The sequence below is a fragment of the Acinonyx jubatus genome, chromosome A2 (genome assembly GCF_027475565.1).
Source record: "Acinonyx jubatus isolate Ajub_Pintada_27869175 chromosome A2, VMU_Ajub_asm_v1.0, whole genome shotgun sequence".
Taxonomy (NCBI): domain Eukaryota; kingdom Metazoa; phylum Chordata; class Mammalia; order Carnivora; family Felidae; genus Acinonyx; species Acinonyx jubatus.
Genome location: NC_069383.1, coordinates 165,636,012 through 165,663,461, shown reverse-complemented (window position 1 = coordinate 165,663,461; position 27,450 = coordinate 165,636,012). Strand labels below are relative to the sequence as shown.

General features: G+C 57.8%; 1 protein-coding gene across 5 annotated transcripts; it reads right to left on the bottom strand.

Annotated features, from left to right (window-relative positions):
* Positions 1–132: 132 nt before the first annotated feature.
* On the bottom strand, positions 133–23,121 carry MIER2 (MIER family member 2). 5 transcript variants are annotated; one of them, XM_027049108.2, is made up of 14 exons: positions 23,060–23,121; positions 16,193–16,283; positions 14,868–15,010; positions 11,186–11,311; positions 10,562–10,685; positions 9,966–10,057; positions 9,390–9,459; positions 6,207–6,358; positions 5,617–5,698; positions 5,433–5,527; positions 3,123–3,247; positions 2,907–3,028; positions 1,599–2,028; positions 133–1,409 (listed from the first exon to the last, which is right to left on the bottom strand). In XM_027049108.2, exons 1-14 carry the CDS (start codon positions 23,066–23,068, stop codon positions 1,406–1,408), a joined length of 1,665 nt encoding a protein of 554 aa, XP_026904909.1. In that variant the 5' UTR covers positions 23,069–23,121; the 3' UTR covers positions 133–1,405. The 5 variants fall into 5 exon arrangements, with proteins under 5 accessions (XP_026904909.1, XP_026904908.1, XP_026904911.1 ...); XM_027049107.2 differs by having other exon boundaries at positions 133–1,148; XM_027049110.2 differs by having other exon boundaries at positions 133–1,148; positions 1,599–1,848.
* Positions 23,122–27,450: the final 4,329 nt, after the last annotated feature.

Genomic DNA, 27,450 nt, shown 5'->3' with positions numbered 1-27,450 from the left:
GGGACCTGGGGCTTTTCTGTGGCCTTGGCCCTCATGGTGGACCGGCCCCCCACAGCCTGACTGCTGCCAGCACAGGGCCCACCAAACGACCCACGGTCCCCAGCACCTCCTCCCAACAGCACAAGGCACCCATGGGCTTCAAATCAAGTTTAATAAATAAAACAGCAAGGGATTCAAGGCAGTTATCACTTCACAGTGTGGTCCTTGGTGGGGTGAGGGAAGGTCGAGGCCAACTCTGCAGACGGGCTCGAGCCAAAACCCTCTCCTGGTGACACCCGGGGGTTGGGGAGCACTGCCCTGGCCCCATGGAGGACCCCACTCCAATTTGTAAACAGAAACATAAATAAAATGAGGAAAGCTGGGAAAGAGAAGGACCGGGCCCCCAAACCATCTTGCTGGGGAGCTTCAACAGAAATATGACCCACGGGGTCAGGGGAACGGACTGGAGCCAGCCCCCTCGGTGCCTTGGTACCAAGGGGGCGGGGGGGCGGGGGGTCACCTGTCCCCTCGACCCCACCCCCAGGCTACTCCTGGCTGGAGAGAGGGGGTAGGCAGGTGTGGGGTAAAGTGCGGCTTTTCCTGACGAGGAGAGCAGGGTGGAGGTCAAGGGTGGGCGGGGCCGACATCGAGGTATATGGCTCTGTGCCCCAAGGGGTTTGGCACCGAGTAGCAGCTGCCCACGACCCCCGAGCTGGGGCAGCCTGAGGCCCTGCCAGGTGCAGGGAGACAGAGCCAAGCGGAGGGCCGAGGGCGCCCCGGGCGGAGGCTGCTGGTGGGGCAGCATCCCGCCCCATCTCCCACCTCCCCGATGGGGCAGGGACACCTTCCTCTGCTGGCTAGACGGGGCCGGGCCCTCTGCATCCAGCTGCCTGGCGGGTCCTGCGGTGGGGGCAGCGGCCTGGACAGCACGAACAGTGGTGCTGGGCACTGAGAGCGCCAGTCTGTGTGTGAGGAGGGCAGGGCAGCGTCCCAGCCACCGCTCACCCCCGTCCTTGACGCGTTCTGAAGCAGAGGCGGCGTGACCCAGGACCCACAAGGAGGGGAGGGGTCGGGAAGACTGGCAGAGGCAGGCCCCGCGGTAGCCCCGCGTCCTGTCCGGGCCACACGTGCCTCCCGCGGCCAGAGCTCAACACGTCATCACGTTACAGCTGCAGGGGAGAGACCGAGAGAGGGTGAGGGTCAGTCCAGTCCCACTGAAGGCACGGCCTCGGCACCGTGGGCTGAAACCGTGGCTCCCGACCTTGCCGCCCCCAGCAGACCGTGTTTTCACTCGTGCTGGCTGACAGGCTCCCCAAGGCAGCACTGTCCTTGGCGCCTGGGGAGGGCTGGTGGCCCGGGCAGGGGTGGGAGGAGCCTGGCACTGGCCCCGTTTGTACCTTTTTGGGTTTTGAACCATATGAGTGTATTACCTAGTCAAAAAAATAAATAAGCCAAATTAAAAGTAGAGAATAAAAGTAAAGAAACCAACAGAGCCTGCTCCACATGGCCATGCCATCCTCGGGCCCTGGGGGGCACATCCCTCCCCTCTCCAAAGCTCAGCCTAAGGCTGGGGGACACTCCAGCTGGGCATGGGGACCCGGGGCAGGGGCCGCACTCACTGTGACAGGGGCTCCGAGTGCAGCCCGGGGGCTGGGCACGCTGGGTGGGCGGCCAGGAAGGGATTCACGTCCCCAATGCCGATGAGTCCAAACTCAGTGACCGACAAGGCCACCTGTGCTGGGGCCACAGCCTCCTCAGACTCTCCATTCATATCCACGTGGCTAGAGATGAGGGGCAGCTCCTCGGGGAGGGCCCCCGGCAGGGCCAAGTCCACAGCCAATCTCGGGCTGGTGCTGGGCTCCGGAGTGGCTGTGGCCGGGGGGTAGAAGGCTGGTTCGGCCAGGGCTGGGGGCCGCCTGGGCAGGGGCACAGCTGGGGGCGTGTCCAGCTGCTGAAACGGACAAGGCCCTGGCTCCGAGGACCGGAGGCTGTCGGAGCTCTCCCCAGGCTCACCGAGACTGCCGGCCGCGCTGTCTACGCTCAGCGGCTCTGCGGGGGAGAACACAGCTGAGGCCGGGCCCCCGGTGGCACCCCACACCAGCCCTCCTGAGACCCAGAGCCATCCTGGCTCACGTACACTCAGGTAAAATCACACTTATGCCTCCTACAACCTGTGCAGGGCTCCTGCCCAATCTTTGCGGGGCCCAGCAAAGCCTGAGGACCCCTCTGCAAAAAGGCGTTTTCACGCAAAGACAGAAAATACATACAGACACAGAGGAAACCGGTCGTACTGAAACTGTGTGCCTGGGCTAACAGCCCTGCCCTGGGAGGTACTGACCCCCATTTTTTAAACCAGATCAGAGCGAAACAGGTTCAAAGGAAAACGCCTGGATGCCAAGTACAGCTAAACATGGAATTTGAGAACCCTTTGTGCACAGGTTCATGACGAGCAGTCCCGGGGGCTAGGCAGATGTGGTCCCCCTTTCAGACAAACCATGGAACGTGCCAGATTCAGGAATGAGGGACGATCTAAAGCCCACAGGACCACAGGCTCCCAGAACCAAGGTCCCCACCGTTATCTCTGTGGCCTCTGTCAGAAACTCAGTCCTGAGCCAGACCCGGTCTTGCTCTCGTGTGGCCCTAAGCCCAGGATGCCAGAGAGGCTTGGACACCCATCTGACCTCCCACATGGCACCTGGGGCCTGCAGAGGGGCCCCCACTTCAGGCCGTGGGGCACAAAGTTCCCCTCCACGTAACAAGTCCCCACGGCCACTCGTGCGTGTGGCTGCCCACGTATGGTAACGTACTGGGGTAGATGGGCACTGGCTGGCTCCCCGAGCCCAGCCCTGAGAGCTCCTGGGGCCCGTGTCAGGGCACCAGTGAGGAGGGGGCTCCCCCAAGAGCAGGGACCCACCCCGTATTCTCACCTGTGTGCATCCGTGCCAGGGGGTCCTGCTCAGAGCCCAGGCTGTCGGCAGCAGGGGGCAGAGGCGGTGAGGGGTGGGGGCGGCCATCAGGGTCACTGCTGTCCAGGTCCTGGTCTACATCCCTGTGGGGGGGGGGGGGGCATACGGTGAGGGGTTGTGGGAGACACAGCCTCAGGTGGGAGGTGTCCGCCTGGGATGCCCACCCCCGGCACGCACGTGGCTCCAGACGGGCCGTATTTCCTCCGGCCCAGCCTCGTCTGCTGGGAGAAGTAGTCGTAGCGCTCGGACTTCTTCCACAGGTAGTAGTACTCCACACATTCGCCCACGGACCGCGTGCGTACCTGCGAGCGAGCCCAGCGGTCACCGTGGCCCCCAGACCCCGCTGTCCTCACCTGCCAGCCCCTTCTGCCTCCAGAACGGCAGGGACAGGTCCTGGCCCCTGCCGCTCCTGGACAAAGCAAGACTCTGCCTGCAGCCCCCATCGCCTGCTTCCAACCCGCCCCCGGGGGGCATCCCCTCTCCTGAAGCAGGACGGCGCCCCATCCCACCACCTAACTGGTGTGGAGCCAGAACCCCATTACTCACCCCAGATCCACACATCCAGTGCCCACCTCCCTCGCTCCAGACCACTAGCTCCCAAAGGCAGCGGCATCCACCTTGTCGCCCAGCAGAGAGGGGGAGCAAAGGTGCTGGTACAGACACAGGGACGGAAGCCTGCTTTTCCCACCAAGTGCAAAGGGTCACGAACAGCAGGGGAGAGCTGCCCACGAGGGCAAACCAGACACCACTAAGGCACACGCCACGGGTTCGTGAACCCAGCTCAACAACACAACAGGGAAAAGCGAAAATAACTGTGTGTGTATGGTGTCCCGGGAAGGGAAGCACACAAATACGTCTGGCGGGGAGCTGGACCCTCCACTTACAAAACCTCTTATGGGGAAGAAAAGTCACAGGAATGAAATGTACAACCCAGGGAACATGGTCAACGAAGCGTAACAAGGTTACAGAGCAACAGAAAGCGACTATGTTACTGGGGTGAGCGCTGACTGACGCACAGAACTGTCCAACCCAAAACCAATTCGATATCACGTGCCAACTATACTTGCGTTAGAAACAAATGTTTAAAAACCCTCTCTTGACAACACAGGGCATCTTCCCACTTTGGAGGACCAGCCCACGGCAAGCCCAGGGCTCTGCCTGCAGAGGGCAATGGCACCAGAGTCCACACCACTGTTGGCCAAGATGAGGGACCAGACACTGGTGCCCAGGACGAGTCTGGAAACCAGCAGGGACGGGGCACACGTAGATGGTCTCATCTCAGTGAGACCCCTTCGCACACCCATCTTGCCAGGGGATGAAGTCCTGTGCAATCTCCCTGGGGCCAGCTCCAGCAAAAACCGGAAGTGCCCGGAGAAGGCGGCCACAGCCGTAACCAGGGTGGGCAGGCACGTGGCTGACGGCACGCAAAGGAAACAACGGCACTGTGCCGACAGTGCCGTGCTTACGAAAGCGGCCTGGGCTGTGGTGAAAACGCAGTGAGCAGAGAGCTGCATCAGGCCACAGGGCACAGATGTGACAAGAGAATCAAGCACTGCCTGTCACAGCGCTGGGCATGGTCAGCTGAGCACCATCAGCCCCCTGACTCTCCACAGCCCCTGGCCCCCAGCAGGCACCTCATTCACTCCAACCTCCCGGAAGAAGACACCGAGGCCTGAATGCGAGCCTGGCCTCAGCCAGGCCCTTCTCTACTACATACGTCCCCATGAGCAGCGGGAAGGAGCCACACTAGTAGCCCTAGACAGAGGACAGCAGACTGGATGACGGGTGAGGTGGGGGAGCCACGGTGAGACGGAGCCACAGGCATGTGCCCAGGTAGATGTCCCCCAGGCTGCACACCAGAGGGGCCAAGGCTCTGCCAAGAGGTCAATCTGGGAGTCATGACGCACGAAGCCACGGGCAGATGGCATCACCGAGGGATATGCAGGGACCAGCAGAGACCCAGGCCTGGGGCGGGTGGGGGGGGGGGGTAGGCAGGGGAACCTGGCACTCGGCTGTGCCCCCGGTCATGAGTGTTTGCCGTGGGTGGGTCCTCTGAGGAAAGCAGAGACCCTCAGACCGCAAGGCAAGCGGCGGAGGGTGGAGTCCAGGCTGGGGGTGGGCACCACACCAACCAACAGGCTCTACTTCAAGGAACAGCAGGGCAGTACCGAGGAATCGCGAGCAGACAAGACTGCTAGAGTCCACCTCGAGGCAATGTCTCTCCCCAAACTGGAGCCTTCTCTTGGGGACCGGAAGGTGGCCCAGCAAACGTCAGCAGAGGAACCAGAGCAAGACATCAAGGGACATGTGGCAAGCCAGAGGCAGGCGACAGGGCTTCAGCCACGGCTCAGAGGGGCCCGCCCTGGGCCTGGTGAGTCTCAAGCTCGCTAGGGGGTGAAGGCGACGTGCCTGGGCTCCCAAGCCGCTCGCAGCCCCAAGGCGTAGCTGGTGGAGCCCCGGCGGGAGCTGGGCAGGCCACACCCTCACCTTGTTGGCCTGGATCAGGTGGAAGTTCTTCCCGTGCACTCGGAAGCCATGCTCAAAGTTCCTGCACTCCTCCTCGCTCCAAGCACAGAACCCATCTGCAAGCAGGAGGGAGGGCACAACGGCATCAGCAGTGCCCAGGACGTGACAACAGAGAGAGCGGGAAGAGCTGGCGCTGCACGCTCACCTCGGATCACCTTCACGTTGAATCGCAGCCTCCGCAGAGCCTCCTCTGCGTTGAAATTGCATTTCACCAGCTCATAAAGTGCCTGGGGGGAAGCCACGCTCACTCTTCCAACCTGCCCGCTTCATCCCACCCAACCCACCCCGGAGTAACAGCCAGGGACGTTCGCACCACCACGGGGGGGGAGGGACGACATCAGGGGGCATTCAGACCCCCACTGGGGCAGGGATACCGGGAGCACTCACACCGCCACCGGGGTGGGGAATGTCAGGGACGTTCACACCGCCACCTGGGTGGGGGGGACGACATCACGGGGCATTCAGACCACCATGGGGGTGGGGATACCGGGAGCACTCACACCGCCACCGGGGTGGGGAATGTCAGGGACGTTCACACCGCCACCGGGGTAGGGATATCGGGGTGTTTATACCATCATTTCCCCCTTGACAAGTTGTTTTTCATTTCAATTTGCCACCATCACACGACCACACTGGCGCACCTCCCAAACCCCCTCCCGCCCTTGCGTGGGCCCTGCCCTCTGACTCAGGGTGCTCTGAGCGCCACCGCCCTCTGCGCCCCTGTGGCAGCCCCACCTGCTCACTGTCTTTCACCGTTTCTCCCTCCGGGAGCTGAGACCCAGCCATCTCGTGCCACCTGCGCTTCACTGCCCGGTACAGGAACTCCTCCACCTCCCTCTCAGGGAGGACGTTGGGGTCCCAAAGCAGCTGGTCGTCATTCTCATAGACTGTGGAGAAGGAGAGCCAGGGTCACATCACAGGCACGCGGCCTGCACCCACCTCCGGAGCTCACGCGCCCCTCTTCCAGCGGCCCCGTCAGAAGCACCTGTCAGGGCAGGCCATCTCAGCTCCTTCCAGGGGACTCCCCTGGTTCTTCCACAACGAAGACCATACACACAGATATCAAAAGATACTATTTCACGACCAACTAGCGGTTACTCCAGAACGCGAGGTTGGTTTAATGTTTGAAAATCTATCAATATAAAGCATTACATGAACAGGATGGAAAAAAAAACAACCATCTCAAGAGACTCAGAAAAAATACTTGACACGAGTCCAACTCGTTCATGGTAAAAACTGTCAGCTACTAACAGGAGGGAACTTTCTCCTCTACAAATAAAATTATGATTGTTTATTTATTTATTTTTTGAGAGAGCATGAGTGCAAGTGAGGAAGGGCAGAGAGAGAGGAGGGAGAGAATCCCAAGCAGGCTCCAGGCTCTACACTGTCAGCACAGAGCGCAACACAGGGCTCGAACTCATGAACCATGAGATCACGACCTGAGCTGAAACCAAGAGCTGGACATGTAACCGACTGAGCCCCACAGGCGCCTTATCCAATACAGAGCACCTACAGAAGCTTAGAGCCAACAGCATACTAAAGGGGTTACTGAACACTTCCCCCAACTCTGGGAACAAGAGAAAAACGTCCTCTATCACCTCTAGATCCTAGAGGAAAAACCAGTACAACAAAGCAAGGAAAAAAAATAAAAATACAAAGATCGCGAAGAAAGAAAGCCATCGCAAGTTATGCCACTGAATACCTGAGAAAACACAAAAGAACCCACAAAACATTGAAGTTGGTAAATGAGCTTAGCAAAGTCACTCCGTACAAGATCAACTAACACAAACTGCACGTCTACTAACAGAAATCGAGTACAGATGAAACTTCTGAAAACCTCTCGTAAAGCAGCACAAATAGGAGCACAAAGTATGCACAGGACTGCTGCAAAACCACGGCTGGCCCCGCTGGGGTTCGAGAGGGAACCACACGTGTGGACGGCAAGTGTCAATACCACAAAGATCAATTCTGCACAAATTCATTTCAGGGTCCAGGGCACCTCTGATCACAATCCTGGCAGGCATCTTGAGGCAGCTGACAAGCTGTGCACAACTTGTGTGGACAACAAGGCTCCAGAGGGTGGAGGCCTGGCGTCGTCTCCCACTTCCTCTGAGCGGCAACAGTAAGACAGCGTGCTGATGGCCAGGGTCCCGCCAGAGAGACCGGCAGGGCAGCAGCGGACCATTCCAGAAGCGGTGCTGGAGCAGCGGCACACCACATGGGTTAAAGCAGTCCTGACCCACACCTCCAACCACACCCTGGACATGAAGCCAAACCTCGGCTTTCTGTGCAGCAGGGAAACAAAGCAGAACGTCTTGCACAGAAACGTCTCACCGGCACACACACTGTGGGCAGAGTGAAAGCTTGGCCGCTGCCTCCCGGGAGGGACCGTGGCGGCACATGCGGCAGATGACAGACTCGTACCCGGAGCGCAGGAGGGACTGCCACAAATGAGAGAGAGAGGCACACCGGTTTGAAAGAGGGGAAAAGCCTTGAGCAGGTGCCTCACAACAGACGCAACGGCCAGTAAACGTGTTCGCCCTCAGAGAAACGCCAATTACAGCCACAAAGAGACGCCCCTCCACACCCGCTAGGAGGGCTCCAGTCAACATCACACTGTCACGTGTGCACGGGGACGCGGAACGTGGCCGGAGGGGCCCCTGACAAGTGTCTCCTGACCAAAACATGAGCCGACAGTGCAGCTCCCAGCCATCTGTCCGGGAAGAGAGAGACACACACGTACACGTTCGCGGCCACACGTGCCAGCCGTAGCTATCGACCAACAATAGAAGAGATGGGCCATGCGGTCCGTCCACACAAGGAAACAGGGCACAGCGCAATCGAGGTTCTTCTCGGGTGCAGCACAAAGGGAGATGCCAGCTCCCAGCCCCTCGGGGTCAAGGGCCGGCTTGCAGAAGAGGAAAAGGCCCGAAGCCCAGACGCTACTGAGGCTGCGGTTCCAGACTGGGGTCCACCCGTCCTCAAGACCCTCCAAGGGTGTAGCTAAGGAGTGCGCACTGGTGCCTCTTTCTGGCGGACAGTCTCGGGTTCTCTCACAGACTGACCTCCACCTGACCTCCCTGTGACCCAGCCGACCTGAGCTTTCCCGGCCCCTCCTTTACCCAAACTGCTTATGGTGCAGCAACCACGTGCCACCAAGCCCACATCCCAGCCACCAGCCAGAGCCCCTGACATCTCCCCTGCCTGCCCCGTCTCTCCACCAATCTCAGCTGCTGAATCATCCTGGGAAAGACCCCTGGCCATGAGTGCCAGCCCCAGGCTCACAGGGGCTTTGGGGCCCGGAAAACAAGACTCAGGCCAATAGCCAGGTGACTTCACGTCCCATTTTCTTCACCTACAGCTGGAGGTGTCAACGCCTATCTGGAAACACAACAAGCCTCATCCCATGTTCTAGGGGGATCGGGGACAGACAGACATCAGGTCCGGGACGGCGAGCATCCTGAGCCTCACCCCATGTTCTAGGGGGAACAGTGCAAGGCACAGAGACCCTAGTCTCTGGAGGACACTTGGGACAAGGTCCAGACACATGAAGGGCCAAGCGGGGAAAGGTGTGCATGCCCAGAGAGACGAGGACAGTGACCTGGGCAGGGAGGAAAGGGGCAGAAGGGGTGGGCCGAGGGCAGCAGAGGGGTACCAGCTGCACAGGGTGGCAGGACCACACAGCACTAAGCTGGAAGGACAGTGAGCAGGGATGGGGCGTCAACTGACCCACCCCTTCCTGCCCTGGCCTTGGCCCCAAGTGTCCTACAAGCTCAGGGTGGTGCAGGGGGCACCTGGCCTGAGCCTGGCCCCTCAGATCCCCCCACCAAGAAGGCATGCAGCAGGTTCGTTCCTGACTGGACTGGGGCTCTCCTCTCTTCTCCTCCCTGTAGCCCACACTCACCAGGCCCCACTTACTTTTCTCACCATGGCGGTCCAAGTGCAGGCTGCTGAGGTCAGCTTGGAACTGAGGCCCAACCATGATCTCCTGCAAAGGCAAAGGCCCAGGACACTCAGGGATGATGGGAGGCCAGGCCACAAGGTGATGACATGGGCCCCTGGGTGGCTGCCTAGAGCCCAGGGCTCATCTGTGCAATCTGCCCACAGATACCAAGTCCTGTGATCTTGAGCACAAGAGGCAGAGGTGGATGTGTGTGCGTGTGAGTGACTCTGTCTACATCCACCTATCCATCTGTCTGCTATAGCTGTCATGTGGCCGGGGCGGGAGGCTCAAAGACCCAAGGGTTCTGAGGTCCAGCCTGAAGGCCCCAGAAGGACCTCCAGGACAGGACCTTGGGCCACATCACAGGGACAGGACTCCGGGGACAGGTCCTCAGGCCCCATGATGGGGACAAGAGCAGCAGGTGTGAGTCTCAGTCCCCAACAGCACGGTCAGGCCGCAGCCCAGCTCCCCTCTCAGAAACCACGTGCTCAGCCTTGCCCCCAAGGGGCACAGATCCAGGTTCAAGGCACCGCTGGGTCAGAGCCACTCACCTTCTTACACTTGTTGGCAGGAAGAGGGTCCTCCTCTGTGTCGGACGAGGTGGAGGAGCCAGGCTCTTTGTCTCCGTCAGCCAGGAAGCAGGCTTTGGGGAAAGGGGAACAGCTGAGTCGCGCCCACGGCAGTCTGAGTGGCCTAACTGGCTAGTGGGCCCTGGAGGGCCACTGCCTGCACTTCCCCCCGACTCTCCATCCACCTGACCCCACACTTTGCCCTTCCGGAAAAGGAGCCTGACCCTGGACAGGCGATGGGTGTGAGATGGGCACAGGGCACAGGACTGGGGACTCAGGAGGTACCTCACACTGCCAGGCCTCACAGGCAGGCAGAGTCGAGGGGACGGGCTGTCAGCTACAAGAACCCGCACATTCCCTCCTCATGTAAACCAAAGCCATTCGTGTCAGCTCACAGGCCAAGGCAAGGAGACAGGAGCCCCTGAGGAGCTCAGACTGAGATCGGGACACATCCAGGTGCAACAGACATCCGTGCACAAGTCCTCGATCCCCAGCATCCCGGGGCCCCTTCCCCTGCATCACCAGAGCTGTGCGTGGCCCGCCCCCAAGGACAGTGCAGGAGCGGGCGGGACACCTACGTCCACTCCGGTTAGGAAACAGATCGGAGGCCGCATGGGAGGTCACGGACGGGGTAAGGTCATCAGCCGAGGACTGTGTCTCTTCCTCTTCTTCCCCTGAAAGCAAATCCTTCGCTATTTGTTCCTTTTAACAAGAAAGCAAAGAACGTTTTTGTGGTTTGTTTCAACAACCTCGAGACGACACTTAATAACAAGTGACCGCGCTAACTCAGCGACTACCAGCAGCAGCCTCACGCTGGAAACGCCCCGAGAGCGCCCGTGGGTGGTTCCTTCCGCTCTGAAGATGAAGGGACCAGGCACAAGGACAGGCCGGCAAGGGGACCACTCCTTACACCCAGGGTCAGCAGAGCCCCTCCCTCCTGACACCTGCCCCAGAGGGCCCGGCCCAAGGGCATTTCTCCACACCAGTCTCCACTCGGCCCCTTCTCTAGCCCCTGCCCGTGGCCACCCGAGCCATGGGTGGGAAGCCACAGCCACTGAATCAGCTCTGACTCTGGGGAGTGGGGCGGGGGAACAGACAGGGCTCTTGAAGCAGTAGGCCTGGCCTGATGCCGCGACAGCACATCTGTGAGCGCCAGGGCCTTCTCGCCTGTCCTCCCTGAACCCTGCTCCCAGTCCACTCACCTTGTCCAGGGTCATGTCAGGGAGATTGGCTGTGGTGTCACTGCCCTCGCTCTCCCGCTCCGAGATGGGGTCTGACGCTTCATAGCCATAGAGGGCAAGCAGTTCATCAAGGGGCATGTCGCTGCTCTGCAGGGGCCAGGGCTGAGTCAGGAGGCTGCTCGGGGTTCTGAGCCACGTTGGCCACCACAAGCAGAACCACCTCGTCACACTCACAGCAGCTAACTCCAGCCAGACCCCAGGCCCAGTCCTTCAACCAAAGACTCCCTTACGACCCCCAATAGATGCAGGGACAAGACACCTGTTCCCAGAGAAGTCAGCTATTTGCCCAAGGTCACCAGCCTTGAAGGGTGGGGCCAGGATTGGCCTCTCCATCCTCACGGCACTGCCCAGGCTTAACTCCAGCAATGCAAGGATGGCTCGATACCTGTAAATCTACCCTCACAACTTATGATGTCAATAAATCAGACGGGGAAAAACAAGACCATCTTGATAAACGTGAAAGAAACATCTGGGAAAATCCAACATCTGCTTCTGATTGAGAAAACCAAAACAACAACTACAACGACAACGAAAACTCAAGATGCTAAGTAGAGAGATGTCTGCCTCATGAATGTAACAGAGGTGCCGTGAGCCCTCAAGGGGTTGGTAACGAGCCACCAGAGCAACCCCATCCCATCTGAACAAGAAGGGAGGCTCAAGCCCACCGTAAGACACTACACGCCAATGCAACAGGACAAGAAACAGGAATGAGGCATTTGATGACTGGGAAGGAAGAGACAAAACTACCACTGCCTTCCTCTCTAGTGCTGGTCGCTGTTCCTCACACCCACCTGTCTGCTCCTGAAGCCAGTGTTGCCCAGCCACACTGCGCCCTGACCCTGCGGGTCACAGCCAGCCTCCGGCTCCCTGGACCTCCCTCTCATTCTCTCAAGATGCCTGCCTCCCCTGTACCCCAGTCCCTGCCCTGCCCTCACCCCGGGGGGCCCCAAGTCCACGTGGAAGAACACCCAACTTGTGCCCAGCCCCCTCCCAACTGACCCCGAGGTCCCCCTTCCACCCTCACGGGACCCCACTGACAGGGACATTCGGTACCTCCACCACAGTTTCCAACCGTGCATTTGTTGGGGGATTAACACAGTGGCCCAAAGACCCCCTGGGCTCCCGGGACCCTTTCTGGGGGGTCCCAGAGGCACGGCAACTTTCACGGTAATAGGACGTGACTTCCGGCTCTCGCTGTGCTGGCGCTGGTGCCAAGGGAGCGAGCCAACGGTGGGGCACAGCACCCTCCGGTCGAGGCAGGAGCACAGGGTGTGCGAGCGGTTAGCGTGCGCACCTCCCACCACCCACTCCGCTGTAAGCGTGCCATTCTCGCTCCAGAATATCCTGTACAAAATCACTGATTTCATCAACTCTCCCTCTGAGCAGCCGTGGTTCAATTTGCCGCGTGAGGAGACAAGAAGCACGCGGAGTGGCTGCCACACCCTGCAGTGAGGGTTTGTGCAGAAGCACCAGGGTCACAGCCGTGCCGGACGCACACCGTCCTGAGCTCGCCGCTGCACTCGTACCGGACGGCACGGCTGGCAGGTGACAGTGGTCTGGCCCGGGGCAGACGCCTTCGGACACGGGCCAAGTTGGCCGTTACGTCCAAACAAACAACTATGTGCTACAAGGGTGAAACTCCGGTCCCTGAGGAAAAAATTAGAATTTTGGGAACTCTGGATCTGACAACGTGTGCCTGACAAATTCACGATGCTGTTAGGTAAGGTCATACAGAACGGCAGTGTTTCCACAATTACCTTGGATGTTATATTCTTTCCTAATCAGTTTTTAAAAATTACGTCTGAAGAAAACCTAGATAAGGTATTCAACTAATAAATGGCTGACTTTAGTTTTTGGTTAGATTTGAGAAGTTTTAAATTCACGTTAAACTTTTGTTTTTTTCTTTGATGTTTATTTATTTATTTTTGAGAGAGACAGAGCATGAAAAGGAGAGGGACACACACACACACACACACAGAGAGAGAGAGAGAGAGAGAGAGAGAGAGAGAGAGAGAGAATCCCAAGCAGGCTCTAGCTGTGAGTGCAGAGCCCCAATGTGGGGCTCAAGCCCAGGAATCTTGAGATCATGACCTGAGCCAAAGTCAACAGTCAGATGTTTAACCGACTGAGCCCCCCAGGTACCCATGTTTTCTTTTTTTTGTTGTTTTTAACTTTTTTATGTTTGTTTATTTTTCAGAAAGAGACAGACAGAGTGTGAGCAGAGGAGGGACAGAGACAGAGGGAGACACAGAATCCGAAGCAGGCTCCAGGCTCCGAGCTGTCAGCCCAGAGCCCGACGTGGGGCTCGAACTCATGAGCCGTGAGATCATGACCTGAGCCGAAGTCGGACGCTCAACCGACTGAGCCACCCAGGCAACCTCCGTGTTTTCTTTTCTGCAGAGAAGACTTGCCTTTGGTCTTAAGACCAAATTGGCACCGAGCGATACATAGCACCAAACTGCATAAAGTGCCCGCGATTATTACGTTAAAAAAAAAAAATTCCCAACACTTGAAAGATGTTTGATGAGATCAGTGTAGATACTGAACAAACCAAATGTTCGTGTCTCGCCAAGATGCACATGCCAGAGCCCCAACTCTCAATGTGACTGCACGTGGAGATGAGCCTTTACACAAGGAATTACAGGGAAATGAGTCGTGAGGATGGGGCCCTGATCCAAGAGGGTCAGGTCCTCAAGAGAACGGGCCCCAGACAGCCCGCCCTCGCTCCGACACGAGCACAAGGACACAGCGAGAAGGCAATGAACCGGACGGAAGTCAGGATGAGGGCCCTCGGCAGAAACCACCATGCCTGAGCCTGGCTGCGGCCTTCTGGCCTCCACGATTATGACAGAAATGAATCTCTTGTGCGGAAGCCCCCCGGGTGTCTCGGATCCTGTGGTGCACAGGCTGCAAACACCTCACGATGAGGAGGATAAAGAGCCACCGCAAGGTCACCACCAACAGGTCCTGACACAACCAAGCACGGAATGTCACAGGGCATGTGGCAGAAGCCCCTCTGCAATCCCCTTTACAGAACCACCACTGACTGACTCTGGGGGCAGCGTCCAGGAATGTCCACCACGATCTGGGAAGGCGCTCTCCTCTTCCAAGAACAGACGTGTATGAAGCTAGGTTTACACTCCAACCAAGAGAACAGATCACTGCTCATCAACATCTGCCTTCAAGACAGTAGCTGGGCTCTCGGATCCGCTTCTGCATTTACAGAAACACAAAGCGGTTCCACTCTTCTCCCCAACTTGCTTTAGTTGGGGAAAAGCTGTTTTTTCATTTTCACAAAAATACGCTATTTCTATTAACAATGGATTTACCGCATAACCCGCACAAAACCCCTTGAGATCCTCCAACGTTTGAAGGCCATAGAGGGGGTTCTGAGGCCAAAAAGTCTGACGACAGTGGGTTTTGTGCCTAGAACCCTAAAGCCCCAGAGGCACGACCGGGTCTGGCCCGGCCCCCACCATCTCAGCTCCTAGCACAGTGCCTGGCGCTTTGCAAACAGATGTGCACACAGCACTTGTCCCTGTGAAATCTGAGCTTCAAGACTAATTCAGCAAATGAAGAAACCGTGACCTTGCCCGGGGGCTCCCCCTACACAGGGGCACGGGGGACGAGCTCAGCCAAGCACCTGGGAGATGAAGTCCTTCTCCAACTCTCCCTCCGGCTTCCCTGGGTCTCCTGCAGCCTGGTCGCACTCCTGCCGAATGCCGTAGTTCTGGGACAGGATCTCAACAAGGTTGAACTGATGGTCTGCAGAGCCCATGGACACCACTGTGGAGGAGACACCCGCCTGCGTGAGCTCCCCACCCCTCACCCCACGCACACCAGCCATCGTGCAAGGCTGAGGACGGCTGGGGTAGGACGCAACAGTGGCCCGCTGTCACCTGGGACAAAGCCCACAGCCTGCAGGTATGTGCACGTGTGGGTACATGCATATACGTGCAGAAGGCTGTGTGTGTGTGTGTGTGTGTGTGTGTGTGTGTGTGCGTGCACGTGCGTGCACGTTCAGACGCGTGTGCACACCAGTGGCCAGCATGGTCAGTCTACCACGTGGGAACTCCCAACAGAACGACCCCTGAGAGAAGAACACACCTGGCTAACTGGACACACGGATTCTGGACATTTGGGGGGATGTGTTCTCCTGGGCGCTTGCTTGGTCCCCCAACCACAGACACCGGTGAGGGTGTGGGCAAGAGCCCACACACTGGGAAGAAATGAGCACCAGGCGAGCGAGGGCAGGAAGAGCGGAAGGCCTGGCGGGGCCCTCAACTCCGGAAACGCACAGGTGACTGCGCACCCACGAGGGCCTGCGGGGCCAGCACGGTGCGGGCAGGATGCCCGCAGGACACACGCAGCAGGCCCGTCCGAGGCCAGTCCTTTCTGCTGCCTCGGCAGAGCAACACCAGTGCCACCCGCACAGGCCAATGTGTGGTGCACGTCACTGGATTTCTGGTTTTCCCAGAAGAAGCAGGATGTGATCATTGCTCTCTCTCTCCCCATTCTGGTCTTCAGTAAGTCAAATTTAAAGAAAACAAACACAAAAGGAAATGGCTAGAGCTCAATCCCCCTAGGCCAGGGAGCGATGAAGGCTGAGGCTGGACGGGAAGGGGGCCAACAGCCAGCCTGGGAGGGGTGCACAGCACCCAGGAGCTCACCCACAGCAAAGCCCCCAGTTTTCCTGCGGCCAGCGGCTCCAGCCCGAGGCCTTGGCTAAGATGCCTGCCAGGCCAGCGGGACATGCCAGGAGTAAGGCACTCTGGCCCTCTCCTGGGCAGCCCTGCCCGCACCAGAAAATGGGGAGAGCCCTGGCCACTCTGCCTACATACCTGTCCCTGGACCCTGGGAGCCAGCACACTGTGTCTGGCTCTGCCAGGCTGGGTGGGACTCTGTCTGTCACAACCGCAAAGGCCCTGGTGGCCCTGGGCAGGAGGAAGGAAGGGGCAAGGAATGTACCTGCTGTTGTCTGCAAGCTGGGCTCCCCGGGGCACAGGCTGTGAGTGAGGCAGGAGGCCACGCGAGGGCTCTGCCTCTCCAGCGAGGAGGCCTGCGGAGAAAGAGAAGCAAGGTTAGCCCGGTGGGCCCAGGACCCGCTGGGGCACATCTCTGCATCCCGCCTGGGAGCAGGTTCAGGTCAGAGCCCAACTCCCCAGGCAGCCTCAGAAGTGGCCTCATATGGGAGGAATCTCATCTGGCTTCTGTGCAGAAACTGACAGAGTCCAAAAATCACATGAGGAGGGGCAGACAGCGAGGGAGACACAGAATCTGAAGCAGGCTCCAGGCTCTCAACTGACAGCACAGAGCCCAACGCAGGGCTCGAACCCACGAACCATGAGATCATGACCTGAGCCAGAGTCGGACACTGAACCGACTGAGCCACCCAGGTGCCCCAAGACATAAAACTATGAAACTATAGAAGTCTTAGAGAAAAACACAGGAATACATCTTTTGTTACCCTGGACACAGGCCGTGGCTTCTTAGATAAGGCACCAAGAGTTAAACTACATGAACCAGATTTCATCTAAAGAAAAACTTTTCTGTTTGAAAGGCCATCACTGAAGAAGGCAATCCACAGAGCAGGGAGAGGCCTTCGAACCGTGCAGCTGAGAAAGGACCTGTGTCGAGAACACACAAGGAACTCTTGCAACTTGTTAATGAAAAGATAACCCAATTTAAAAATGTGCAAAGCATCTGCACAGACATTTCTTCAAAGAGATACACAGACGGCCAATGAGCACATGAAGAAATGCTCATCAGAAGCAAATCAAAGGCGGAAATGCAAAACGGAGCCAGCACTTTGGGGAGCAGCTGGCGTAGGAGTTCCACTGCTTGCTAGACACCTAGGGGTCAGAGTGTGTCACCCCAACGTGTGCCACTCTGGCGTGAGGGCTACTCTGGGACGAAGACACTGAGCAAGAACAGACACAGGACGACCTCTGTAAATCACTGTGCGGGTGCCTCCCCTCCCGAACCAGGAAGGGAGCAGGTTAGCACTGAAGATGACCCGGCACCCAGCTCACTGAACACACACACCTTACTAACTAGCCTGACCTTCTACTAGTTCCCTGCACATCCACCTTCCCACGACTTGTTGCCTGGACAGACTCAAAGTCCTCCTGTGTCGTAACAGTCCATACAAGTTTATCGTTCTTTTGTGCAGATGCTCTCAGAAGTCCAAGCCCTAGCCACCCCCTCGGGTTACTCATCTGACTTCTCCGGCACATGTGCTGCTGGGTTAATAAACTGTGTATGTTTCTCCTTTGTTCATCTGTCTCTTGACAGTCTAAGGCCTCACCTGAAAACCTAAGAGGGGAAGGGAAAGGGTTAAGCCCTGCTTCCCCTAAGACACCCAAGGGAGAAGAAACCACACATCTACACTAACACTCGCACATGAGCATTCGTGGCGAAACCATTCACGAGAGCCAAAGATGGAAAGAACACGAATGTCCATCCGCTGATGAACAGACAAACCAGAGCTGAACAATGGAACGTCCCTTGGCCCCGAGCAGGAGCGAGGCGCCCACACCCGCCACCCCGCGGACGGACCCTGAACACACGACGCTCAGGGAGGGAACCAGACACAAGAGGCCACACAAGGTGTGAGTCCACGTGTGTGAACGTCCAGAATAGGCCCATCCACGGACAGGACGGGGGCTCGTGGGGGCCAGGGGTGAGGAAAGATCAGGGGTGATGGCTGATAGAGACAGGGTTTGCTTCAGGGGAGATGGAATGTTCTAGAGTTGACTGCCGATGGTCATACAACTCTGAATGTACTTAAAACCACTGAATTGTACACTTTAAAATGAGCGAACTGTATACGAATTATACCTCCTTAAAGCCATCTGTACGTGCGTGCGCGCACACACACACAACTGGAGTATCTAATAAAACTTTTAGAGCTTAGAACAGCAGTTTAGTAAGAATTTCCTCAGAGTCCTCAAGAAAACCTCAAGAGGTTGTGTAACCCTCCTCCTAAGAGAAACAAAGGGACTGAAGCTCAGAGAGATCGAGCCACATACCCTAGCTCACACAGCACATAAGGAGAGCGACTACAAACTCCGACCGAGGCCCTTCAAAAACCTGGCAGCATAAATGAAGGAACAGCACAGCCAGGAGAGAGAGCTGGTAGGCAAAGCCAAGCAAGCCACAGGCACCGGAGCACAGCAGGCAGGGGCTCACAAGGACCGTGGTGCAGAAATGAGGGGCACAGGGCTGGTGGGCATGGGGCCCCAGCTTCTCCAGGAGGAAGTGTAGCATTGGTACACGGCCTCTGCCGGGAGCACTGGGAGGTTCTGGGCTGGAGCAGGGAGTAGGGAGTTAGGGAGCCCGGTTGGGGCAGCAGAGGCAGCACAGACAGAGGGGAAAGGAGCCAGTGGGGTGGAGCTGAGACGCGGCAGCGGGGGCTGGAAGCAGGCAGGGGACACAGAGCACCGTGGCCCGCGTGGCCTGCCACAGATGGCTTCACCTTCAGCCCGCACCCTAAGTGTCCTCTGAAATCACACGGACCCTCTCTAGGACCCTCCACAGTGATGAGTTTCCAGCCTCCCTGGGCTCCCTCCCCCAGTGCAACTAGGCTGGCTTTCTGTCTCTTGCTACCAAGAGCTCTGATGGGCAGGCCGAGAGAGGCCAGCGTGTGGACGGCTCCTTTTCCAGACAGAACGCTGCTCCCAGTCCAGACCTGAGGTGCAGGGTCTGAGAAGGATGTGGCCCTTATGTGACTTGCCCTCCGACAGAAGAGCTCAGGCAAAGGAGCAAAGACAAGTGTCTGGAAGGCTCCTTCCCACCCCACCCCACCCCCCAAGGAGGGGGCAGGACTCTGAGCACCCTGCTCCCCACAGGGGACTCAGTGGCCTCAGATCCCCAAGTTCATTTCCAGAGGACTCCAAGTTCCTCAAAACTCACCAAGAAACACTGACTTTGTGGATTCTCTTCCCTCCCCCCGTCCCAACATCTGACCTCTCAGTGCAAGCCCTGGGGTTCCCAGGGGTTCTACTTCCTCTGTTCAGAACACTCTGGATGTCTCCATCAGAGTCAAAGCCCTCCACTCTGCCAAAATGGAAGAAGAAACAGGATGGGGAGTGGGTGGAGGACATTCTGGGTAAAAAACAAGGAAAGGAGGGAGGAAGAAAAGGAACTCTAAAGACTTGATCACAGAGGAGTGGGCGACCCCAGCCTCGGGAAGGACAGGCACGGTCACCAGTCCTGACTCAGGGGACCCTGACTGCTCAGATGTGGAGGCCAGGGCAGCTCTTCTCCCAGGACAGCGTATGACTCCTCCCACAACTTCCAAGCAGAACCCACAATGATGCCGTGGCAGATTCCACTCTGCAAAATAGCTGCACCCACACATCCCGTCCCGCAAGCTCTTCTGGGACACTGACACGCCACCCCCTCCAGAAGTGGGATTCTGTGCCCCTTCCCTGGGGATCTGGATGGGCCTGGGACTTCAGGCAGGGTGGGGGACGGGGGCACACTCCATGTGACTTCCAAGGCTAGGTCTTAAAATGCAAGTCAGGTTCCATCTGGTACCTTCTGGCAAAGCCATTCAGCTGCCATGCTGTGAGGAAGCCCAAGCTACACAAAGGTCGTGTGTCCGTGTCCCAGACAACAGCCAACACCAACCACACGTGAGCAAGGAAGCCTGCCTCCATGGGGGTCGGCTCCAGCCCCGGCCACCAACGACTGCAACCGCCAAGAGCAACCCTGAGTGAAAACCGCCTGGCTGAGCCCAGCCAGCCCTCAGCACCACAAAAGACAGCAATGAAACAACTGTAATTTTAAATTGAATTTCAGGGGTGCCTGGGTGGCTCAGGTGGTTAAGCGTCTGGCTTCGGCTCAGGTCACGATCTCGTGGTCTGTGGGCTCGAGCCCTGCGTCGGGCTCTGTGCTGACAGCTCGGAGCCTGGAGCTGATTCGGATTCTGTGTCTCCCTCTGTCTCTCTGCTCCTCACCCACTGACGCTCTGTCTCTCTCTCTCAAAAATAAATAAAAGATTTAAAAAAATTTTTTTCAATAAATAAACAACTGACTTTCAAAGTGATTCCTTACACGGTGACAGCTACCCAGAACACCTTCCACCCACAGCCAGTTGCACTGCCTGGTTCCCCACTGACTGCTGGGGCGCCACCCTCCCCCAGCTGACCAACGCTTACCGAACACGTGCTCTGGGCCAGGTGCACCACAGTCCATCTACAAACAGGTTCTGCCCGTCTCCTCCCACACACGTCACCAGTCTAGCTGGGGACACGGACAGCAAACGAGTGGGAGTGGACATCCACAGGACTGAGGGGACACGATGGGGTTCTGGGACAACACCAGGGCAGCGGAGTCTCCCCAAGGGCATTACGCCGCAGGAAGGAATGGAAGGAGTGGGGGCGGGGGGAGGTGGTCTGTGAGGGTCACATCACTGGGGTGAGATCACAGGGAGGAGATGCACTTTACCCTAAGGACAAAGGAAAGGCGTGGAGGGTTTTAAGCACGAGACAAAGGGTACTTGGGTCTTTCAAAGACCGATATCCAGGAGGAAGACAGTGTGAAACGCTCCCATCTTTTCTCCTGGTGCTGACAACTACTCCAGCAACTACACCAATCAGGCGGCTAATACCGATCAAGCACGTACCAGTAGCTTACAAACTGCCATCTGTACCGGTTAGACACAGCCGATTGCCAGCAGCTTCCCCGTGCCAGCCACGGAGCTGAGATCTTGGGAGAGCTCTCGACTGGAGGGTCTCATTTCAGAGATGAGGAAACCAAGGCTCTGAAACATTCAGTCACCTGCCCAAGGTCACACAGAACTAAGAGGTTCCAGCGCTGCAACAGGTCCCCTGGGCAGAGACTGGCTGTGGCTCACCGCTTCTGACATCTGCACACTTCTTGGCCCTTTACTGACCAGGCTCTCTCTGACCAGACTCTAAGGCCCTTCATTTAGGACAGGCACCATCAGGTTTGTGCTCACGGCCAGACGCTCGGGCCTTGCACCGAGCCAGGCACGTGGGGGATCTCACACAAAGACCTTCTCCTAGGAAACCAACTCAAATCCACTCAAATGCACCACTGCACACTGTCAACATGTGGGACGGGGACACCCTGGGCAGCGGGCTGCTGTGAGGGTCTAGGGCCTTCGCACCAGGCAAGGAAGAGTCAACAGCCAAACCCAACAGCTCCCAGGGGAGGCCAGCTGGGGAGTCTGCCCCGTCCATCCACAGCACACCTGCCAGGCCGAGAGTGCTGACCCAATGCGGGGCTGACCCAGCCCCTGAGCCGGGAGCACACACAGACCCAAAGACACTACCGCCACACCCCGCTAGGCCACGGAGACACCTAGCTTTTCTGCCTTTGACTCCCAAGACCAGCTTCCCTAAACGCAAAGCAAGGAGAACTAAGAAACCTTCGGGTCCAGCCACCCCACACACCTGGCTGGTGAGGCCCCGCCTTGCACCCAGACACCCACACCACCTCTAGCGCAAACCAGGGCCTGTTGCTGCCCCTCAGAAGGTCACTGGTGGGAGAGAATGGCCATGTCCGCCCTGCACAGCACCTACCCACGTCGTGCCAGGACAGAGAACTCACCGTGGCCCCACAGCCATGCCGAGTATCCCACGACCCTGCTGCGCCTCACTGGGTGGACCCCTTCTCCTCTCTGGGTCTCGGGGAGGGGGGGGCGGGGCTACCCATTTGATGAGGGTTGCGTGCTGAGTCTGACAACCGGCTGCATCCCCAGACTAAAACGTGGCGCGCTGAGAGTCACATTACTGAGCCCTGGCAGCTGCAGTCTCCTTTAATCCTCAGTAGGGCCCCAAGAGCAGAGCAGTGCACCCAGTCTTATCCAACATTCCAAAGTTTAAAAAAGGCCCAAAAGTGAAAGTTTCCCGTCCCTGGTTTGACAGGACTTGAAACTACTTGCTGACTGTGTTTTCCCAAACGATCCCAGGCGTTATCAGATCAGCCCTCACAGCTCCACACCCCACAAACCCTCAAATCGGAAAACCTCTGCATCGGAAAACACATCTGGCCCCAAGGACTTCGGGGAAGGGTTCGTGGGCCTGCTTCACGGCCCGAGACAGGAGGCTCCGAGAAGTAACTTGAAGCAGCCTGGCCAGGCTGGTCTGCCCGCCGGGGAGGCGGGGCGGGGGGGGGGGAGCCCCGACGCCCTAGGCCCTCCCAGCGCACCCCGGTGCCGGCGCTACGCAGGGCGGGCCCTATGTCGGAGTTCGAGTCCCGTTCGGGACCTGGTGGGAGCGAATGCGCGGTGCCCAGCACGGAGCGGGGGGGGGGGGGGGGGGGGAGGGGCTCACGAGCGGGCTGCGGTGCCGGGTCTCACCCGGGGTTCCGACGGGAGAGCGCGGCGCGCCACGACCGCGCGCCCGGAGAGCGCACTCCGCAAAGTTGGCCAACGCCGGGAGGGCAGGGCTGCGCGCCGCCGGGAGCCCCCGGGGGTCCAGGGCCTAGGAACGAGGAACCGGGGAGGGGGGTGGGGAGCGGGGTGGGGGGGGTCGAGTGCCGGGGAATCCCGGCCGGAGAGCAGGGCGCGTGCCCCCACCCCGCCCCTCCCCTCCCCACTCCGCGCCCCCGCCCCCTGCCCGCACATGCGCACTGCACCCCGCGATGTGGCAGCCGACCGGGGGGGGGGGGGGAACAGAGCCGGGGGCGGCCGCCGACGGAGCTCCGCGCCCCTCGGGCCCCGACGGGCGCGGCGCCCCGAGCCCAGCCTCCGCGCCCCGGGGCAGGGGCCTCCGCGCCCGGGGCCCCCGCACGGCCGGGCCCAGGGGCGGGGGTGCGGGCGCGCGGGGGCGGGGGGCCGGCTCCCCCGGCCCGCTCACTCACCTCCGCCATGGCCGTGTGTGCGCGGGAGGCGGCGGCCGCGCCGGGATCCCCGGATGCGGGGCCGCGCGCTCATTGGCTGCGGCGCCCGGGAAGGCGGGGGCACCGGGCGGGGCCGGGGCGGGGCCGGGGGCGGGGCGCGGGCGGGCGCGTAGTAGGTGCGCGGAGCTGGCTATGCGGGGAGCGCGGAGCGGGCGCGCGGACGGGGATGCGCGGGGCCGTCGCCGGACCCCGGCCTGGGCCGCGCCTGGGCGGCGGGCTGTGGTGGAGGGAGGCTGATCCCTGAGAGCCACACCTGCGCAGGGAGCCCTGTCCCATTTCCTCCTTCCGATCCCAGGGCCGAGTGCTGTCCGCGCCCCGAGTTAGGGATGAGGAAACGGGCCGCCCGTGCGCCGGTGTTGGACCCAGGATGGAAGGCTGGGCAGCGTGGTTCTGGAACTTTCTGCACTTTTGGCCCGGGGATGACCCACCTCGTGTGCCGCAGAGTCGACTGGGGCTTGCGAAAATGTGCCTGAAGACGAGCTTTGAGAAGGCGGCTCCCTGTGCTGGGAGCCGGTCCTGGCGGGGTGGGCGAGAGGGGAGGATCCCAACGCAGGGCCATTTGGCTCCGAAGTCGTAGTTGTTGTGTTTCGTTTATTGATTAAATGTCTGTGGACCTAATGCACTTCCCGAACCTTTGCTAGGCACGGGGGCAGAGTTTGAACGTGACAGCCCCAACATTTTAAATTTCGGACTGACGAGGGCTCTGAGCACGAGGGCAGAAGGTGTACCAAGAGTGTTGTAATCAAAAGCAAGAGAGGACGGAGGCAGGCCAGTGGCAAGGCCCTCAGCCTGCAGAGACGTCAGCTGCTGACTAGGATGGAGGGGTGGGGACAGAGGTGGACAGCTTGGAAAAGTAGACCCCACAAGACCCCCTGATGCAGTGAAAGTGGCGAGAATGTGACGATGGCTCCCAGATTTCTGGCTGGCGCAAATGAGCGGGTGGTGGTTCCAAGACTGAGGAGGTGGGGAATTCAAAAGCCTAGTTCCTTTCCCAGCCGTCGGCCAGTGGGGTGCTGAGAAGTCGAGATCCACCAGGCATGATGCTTGGTAAAAAGCATTATCGGGGCGCCTGGGTGGCGCAGTCGGTTAAGCGTCCGACTTCAGCCAGGTCACGATCTCGCTGTCCGGGAGTTCGAGCCCCGCGTCAGGCTCTGGGCTGACGGCTCAGAGCCTGGAGCCTGTTTCCGATTCTGTGTCTCCCTCTCTCTCTGCCCCTCCCCCGTTCATGCTCTGTCTCTCTGTCCCAAAAATAAATAAACGTTGAAAAAAAAATTTTAAAAAAAAGATTTGTTAAAAAAAAAAAAAAGCATTATCCCCAGCCCTCTGAGAGTCTACCAGCCAGGAGACAGAAGAACCACTTTTGAAAGGTCTACCCTGGGGCACCTCGGTTAGTTGGGCATCTGACTTTAGCTCAGGTCGTGACCTCACCATTGGTGAGTTTGAGCCCGCATCGGGCTTTCTACTGTCAGCACAGAGCCCTCTTCGGATCATCTGTCCGCCCCCCCCCCCCACCCCACTCTCTCTTGCTCTCTCAAAAATAAGTAAAAACGTTAAAAAAAAAAAAAAAGTCTACCCTGCCCCTCACAGTTATATGAGTCAGTGGGCTCCCTACTCCTTGTGTTAGATACGCCTCATTCAGATTGGAGGTTCAGGCACTTGTGTCTGAGAGTCCTCACTGATACCTAGAGCAGTTGATCATTCATTCATTCATCCATTTATTCATTCAGTTAATCAATGAACTAAGCGCATGGCCCCTACAGCCCTCAACTAGGTGCTGGGCTTGCAGGGATCCAGTGAGGCAGGGAGACGGCCAATAGATACAACGAGAGGGGGGTGTCTGTGTTTATAACATGTGCAGAAACCAAGGCAAAGGGTTTGAGTCAGGCTGAGAAACCAGAGAAGACTTCTTAGAAACGGCTTGGACAAGAATCATCAGAGAGATGCGAAGGGGCAGCAGGGGATCCAGATGAAGGGAAGAAAGTTTTTAAGGTCTGAAAGCCTCTCTCCACAGGCTGATTATTACAGTTACAGTGTAGAAATGAGGCAACATTGGCCGGCTGATAAAAAATTAACGTGGCAGTGAGGGGCAGACGAACACCATGTACCTTCCAATGCGTTGCCCTTAGAAGGACACTACATCACTTAATCTGGCCAGGAATGCGTATCCTGCATATATTTGAGAAAACTGCGGACAAACCCTGAATAAGGAACATGCTGTTAAACAAACAGAGAAGGACTGTATTCTTCAGAAATGTCACTGCCATAAAAGACCACTTTTTCCGACAGGACAACTAAATGCAATATCTGATCCTACTGGATCTGCCAGTGCAGACGGAAAGACTATAAGGACCATTATTGGAAACATAACTGGAACATGAGTGACAAAACTGGAATTCACACGTGGATTAGATAACGTGTTACATCAATGTTAAGTTCGGGGAAATTGATAACAGTCCTGTGGTTCTGTAAGAGAACCACAGTTCTCTTACAGTTTATTCTCAAAAAATTTACACTGAAATATTTAGAGGTTAACGTAGACTGAATGTCCGTGTCCCCCCAGAATTCATATGTTGAAACTGAATCCCCGATATGATGGTATTTGATGGTGGAGACTTGGGGACGTCATGAGGATGGAACCTACGTGAATGGGATGAGTGCCTTATTTTTCTTAAAATTTTTATGTTTATTTATCTATTTTTCAGAGAGAGACAGAGGGGAGGGGAGGGTCAGAGAAAGAAAGAGAGAGAGCCTCCCAAGCAGGCTCCGTGCTATTGGCACAGAGCCCAATGTGGGGCTCGAACTCACAAACCTCGGGATCGTGACCTGAGCCGAAACCAGGAGTTGGATGGACACTCAACCAACTGAGCCACCCAGGTGCCCTGGGATCAGTGCCCTTATGGCAGAGACCCCAGGGAGCACCCTTGCCCCTTCTGTCCCCATGAGCAGATGGTGCAAAGACAGCCTCTGAACCAGGAAGCAGGTCCTCACCAGTGACCAAATCTCCTGGCGCTTTGATCTTGGACTTTCCAGCCTCTAGAACTATGGAAAATACTTTTCTGCTGTTTATAAGGCACCCGGTCTATGACGTTTCTGTTAGAACGGCCCAAAGGGACTAGACAGGAGTAAGGAGCCATGACACCAGCAACTTAGGTGGTTCGGAACAAATGATAAAGCAAACGGAGCAAAATGCTAATAGCGGAACCTGGGAGAGGGTATGTGAAGATATCTTCCTACGCTTCTTCTTGCAATCGTTCTGTATACCTGAATCGTTTTCAAATAAAAAGTAAAAGTAATAAAGCTAAGAAAATAAAAAGCAGTGTCTTTAGCCGAGTCTTAAAGGAGGAAGAAGAGGCTGGGAGGGTGTCCTCCCAGTAGGGACCATGAAGACAAAGGCCTGGAGAGCTGATGACTGGGCACCTGCAAGGGCGCAGGCCCTCCTGGTGCAGACGGGGAGTGCACAGCACCCTTGGTCTGACGGTTGCTGACAAAGCACTCGGGCCCCTCGGGGACTGGGGTCTGGGCGGGCTGCCCCAGCAACTCAGCCTCGGAGACAGGGAGAGAGGGAGGAGGCTGTGGCTGCAGGTGGGAGACGTTGAGTGCAGCCCAGGGTGGCGCTGGGGACTGCAGCTCACCACACTAATCTTTTTCTTACGAGTTTCCCTGCAGAAAAAGAAGCCTAACAAGGTCCTGGGTGAGGTGTTTCCAGAACACACATCGAGCTGAGCAGTTCTGGGTGGACTGTACTGGATGCTGTGTGCACCATGCAAACCCCCCAAACATACAGAAGCAGCATTTCTCTCAGCTGCTAGGGGTGCCAGTGGCTGGTGGCTCGAAGCTGAGTGTCTCCCAGGTCCCCCCTCCTTCACAGAGGCTGCCCACACCAGGACTTCTCCATGCAAACGCATAAAGGCCAGCACCTGTGGCTACCGGGGGACAACTGTGTAGCTCCAGAGGCCCCCGTAGGGTCAGCTGAGACCATCTTCTCAGCCCCCTGTCCCTCTGTCCAGCCCTGCTTGCTTCACTGCCTGGCACGCTCCAACCACAAGGGCGGTCCCCAGGAACCCCCCTGTCCGTGATCCCTGTCTCAAAGTCTGTTTCCCGAGGGCATAACCTCCGAGTCCTATTCTGAACGATTTAAAGAACAAACAAAAGGAGTTATACAATTTAAAAGCGTAACGTAAAACTGAGGAAGAACTAAGACCAAATGTCCAGTCAGGAGATGTAATAGGCCAAACTCAGAAGGACTCTCAGAACAGGTGACAGGGCAAATCCCAGCCACGTGCTCTACATGCTGTCTAGTAAGGACAAGCTGCATGGAGACAAAGCTAGTCACACTCTTCCACCAGTTTACC

What these genes read in the sequence shown, in the direction of transcription:
- MIER2 (XM_027049107.2), bottom strand. An exon ending in CAGCTTGCAGACAACAGCAG is followed by an intron (nt 15,011 to 16,192) that starts GTACATTCCTTG and finishes TCTCCTCCACAG; the next exon opens with TGGTGTCCATGGGCTCTGCA. An exon ending in CCTGGCACGGATGCACACAG is followed by an intron (nt 2,029 to 2,906) that starts GTGAGAATACGG and finishes TCTCCCCCGCAG; the next exon opens with AGCCGCTGAGCGTAGACAGC.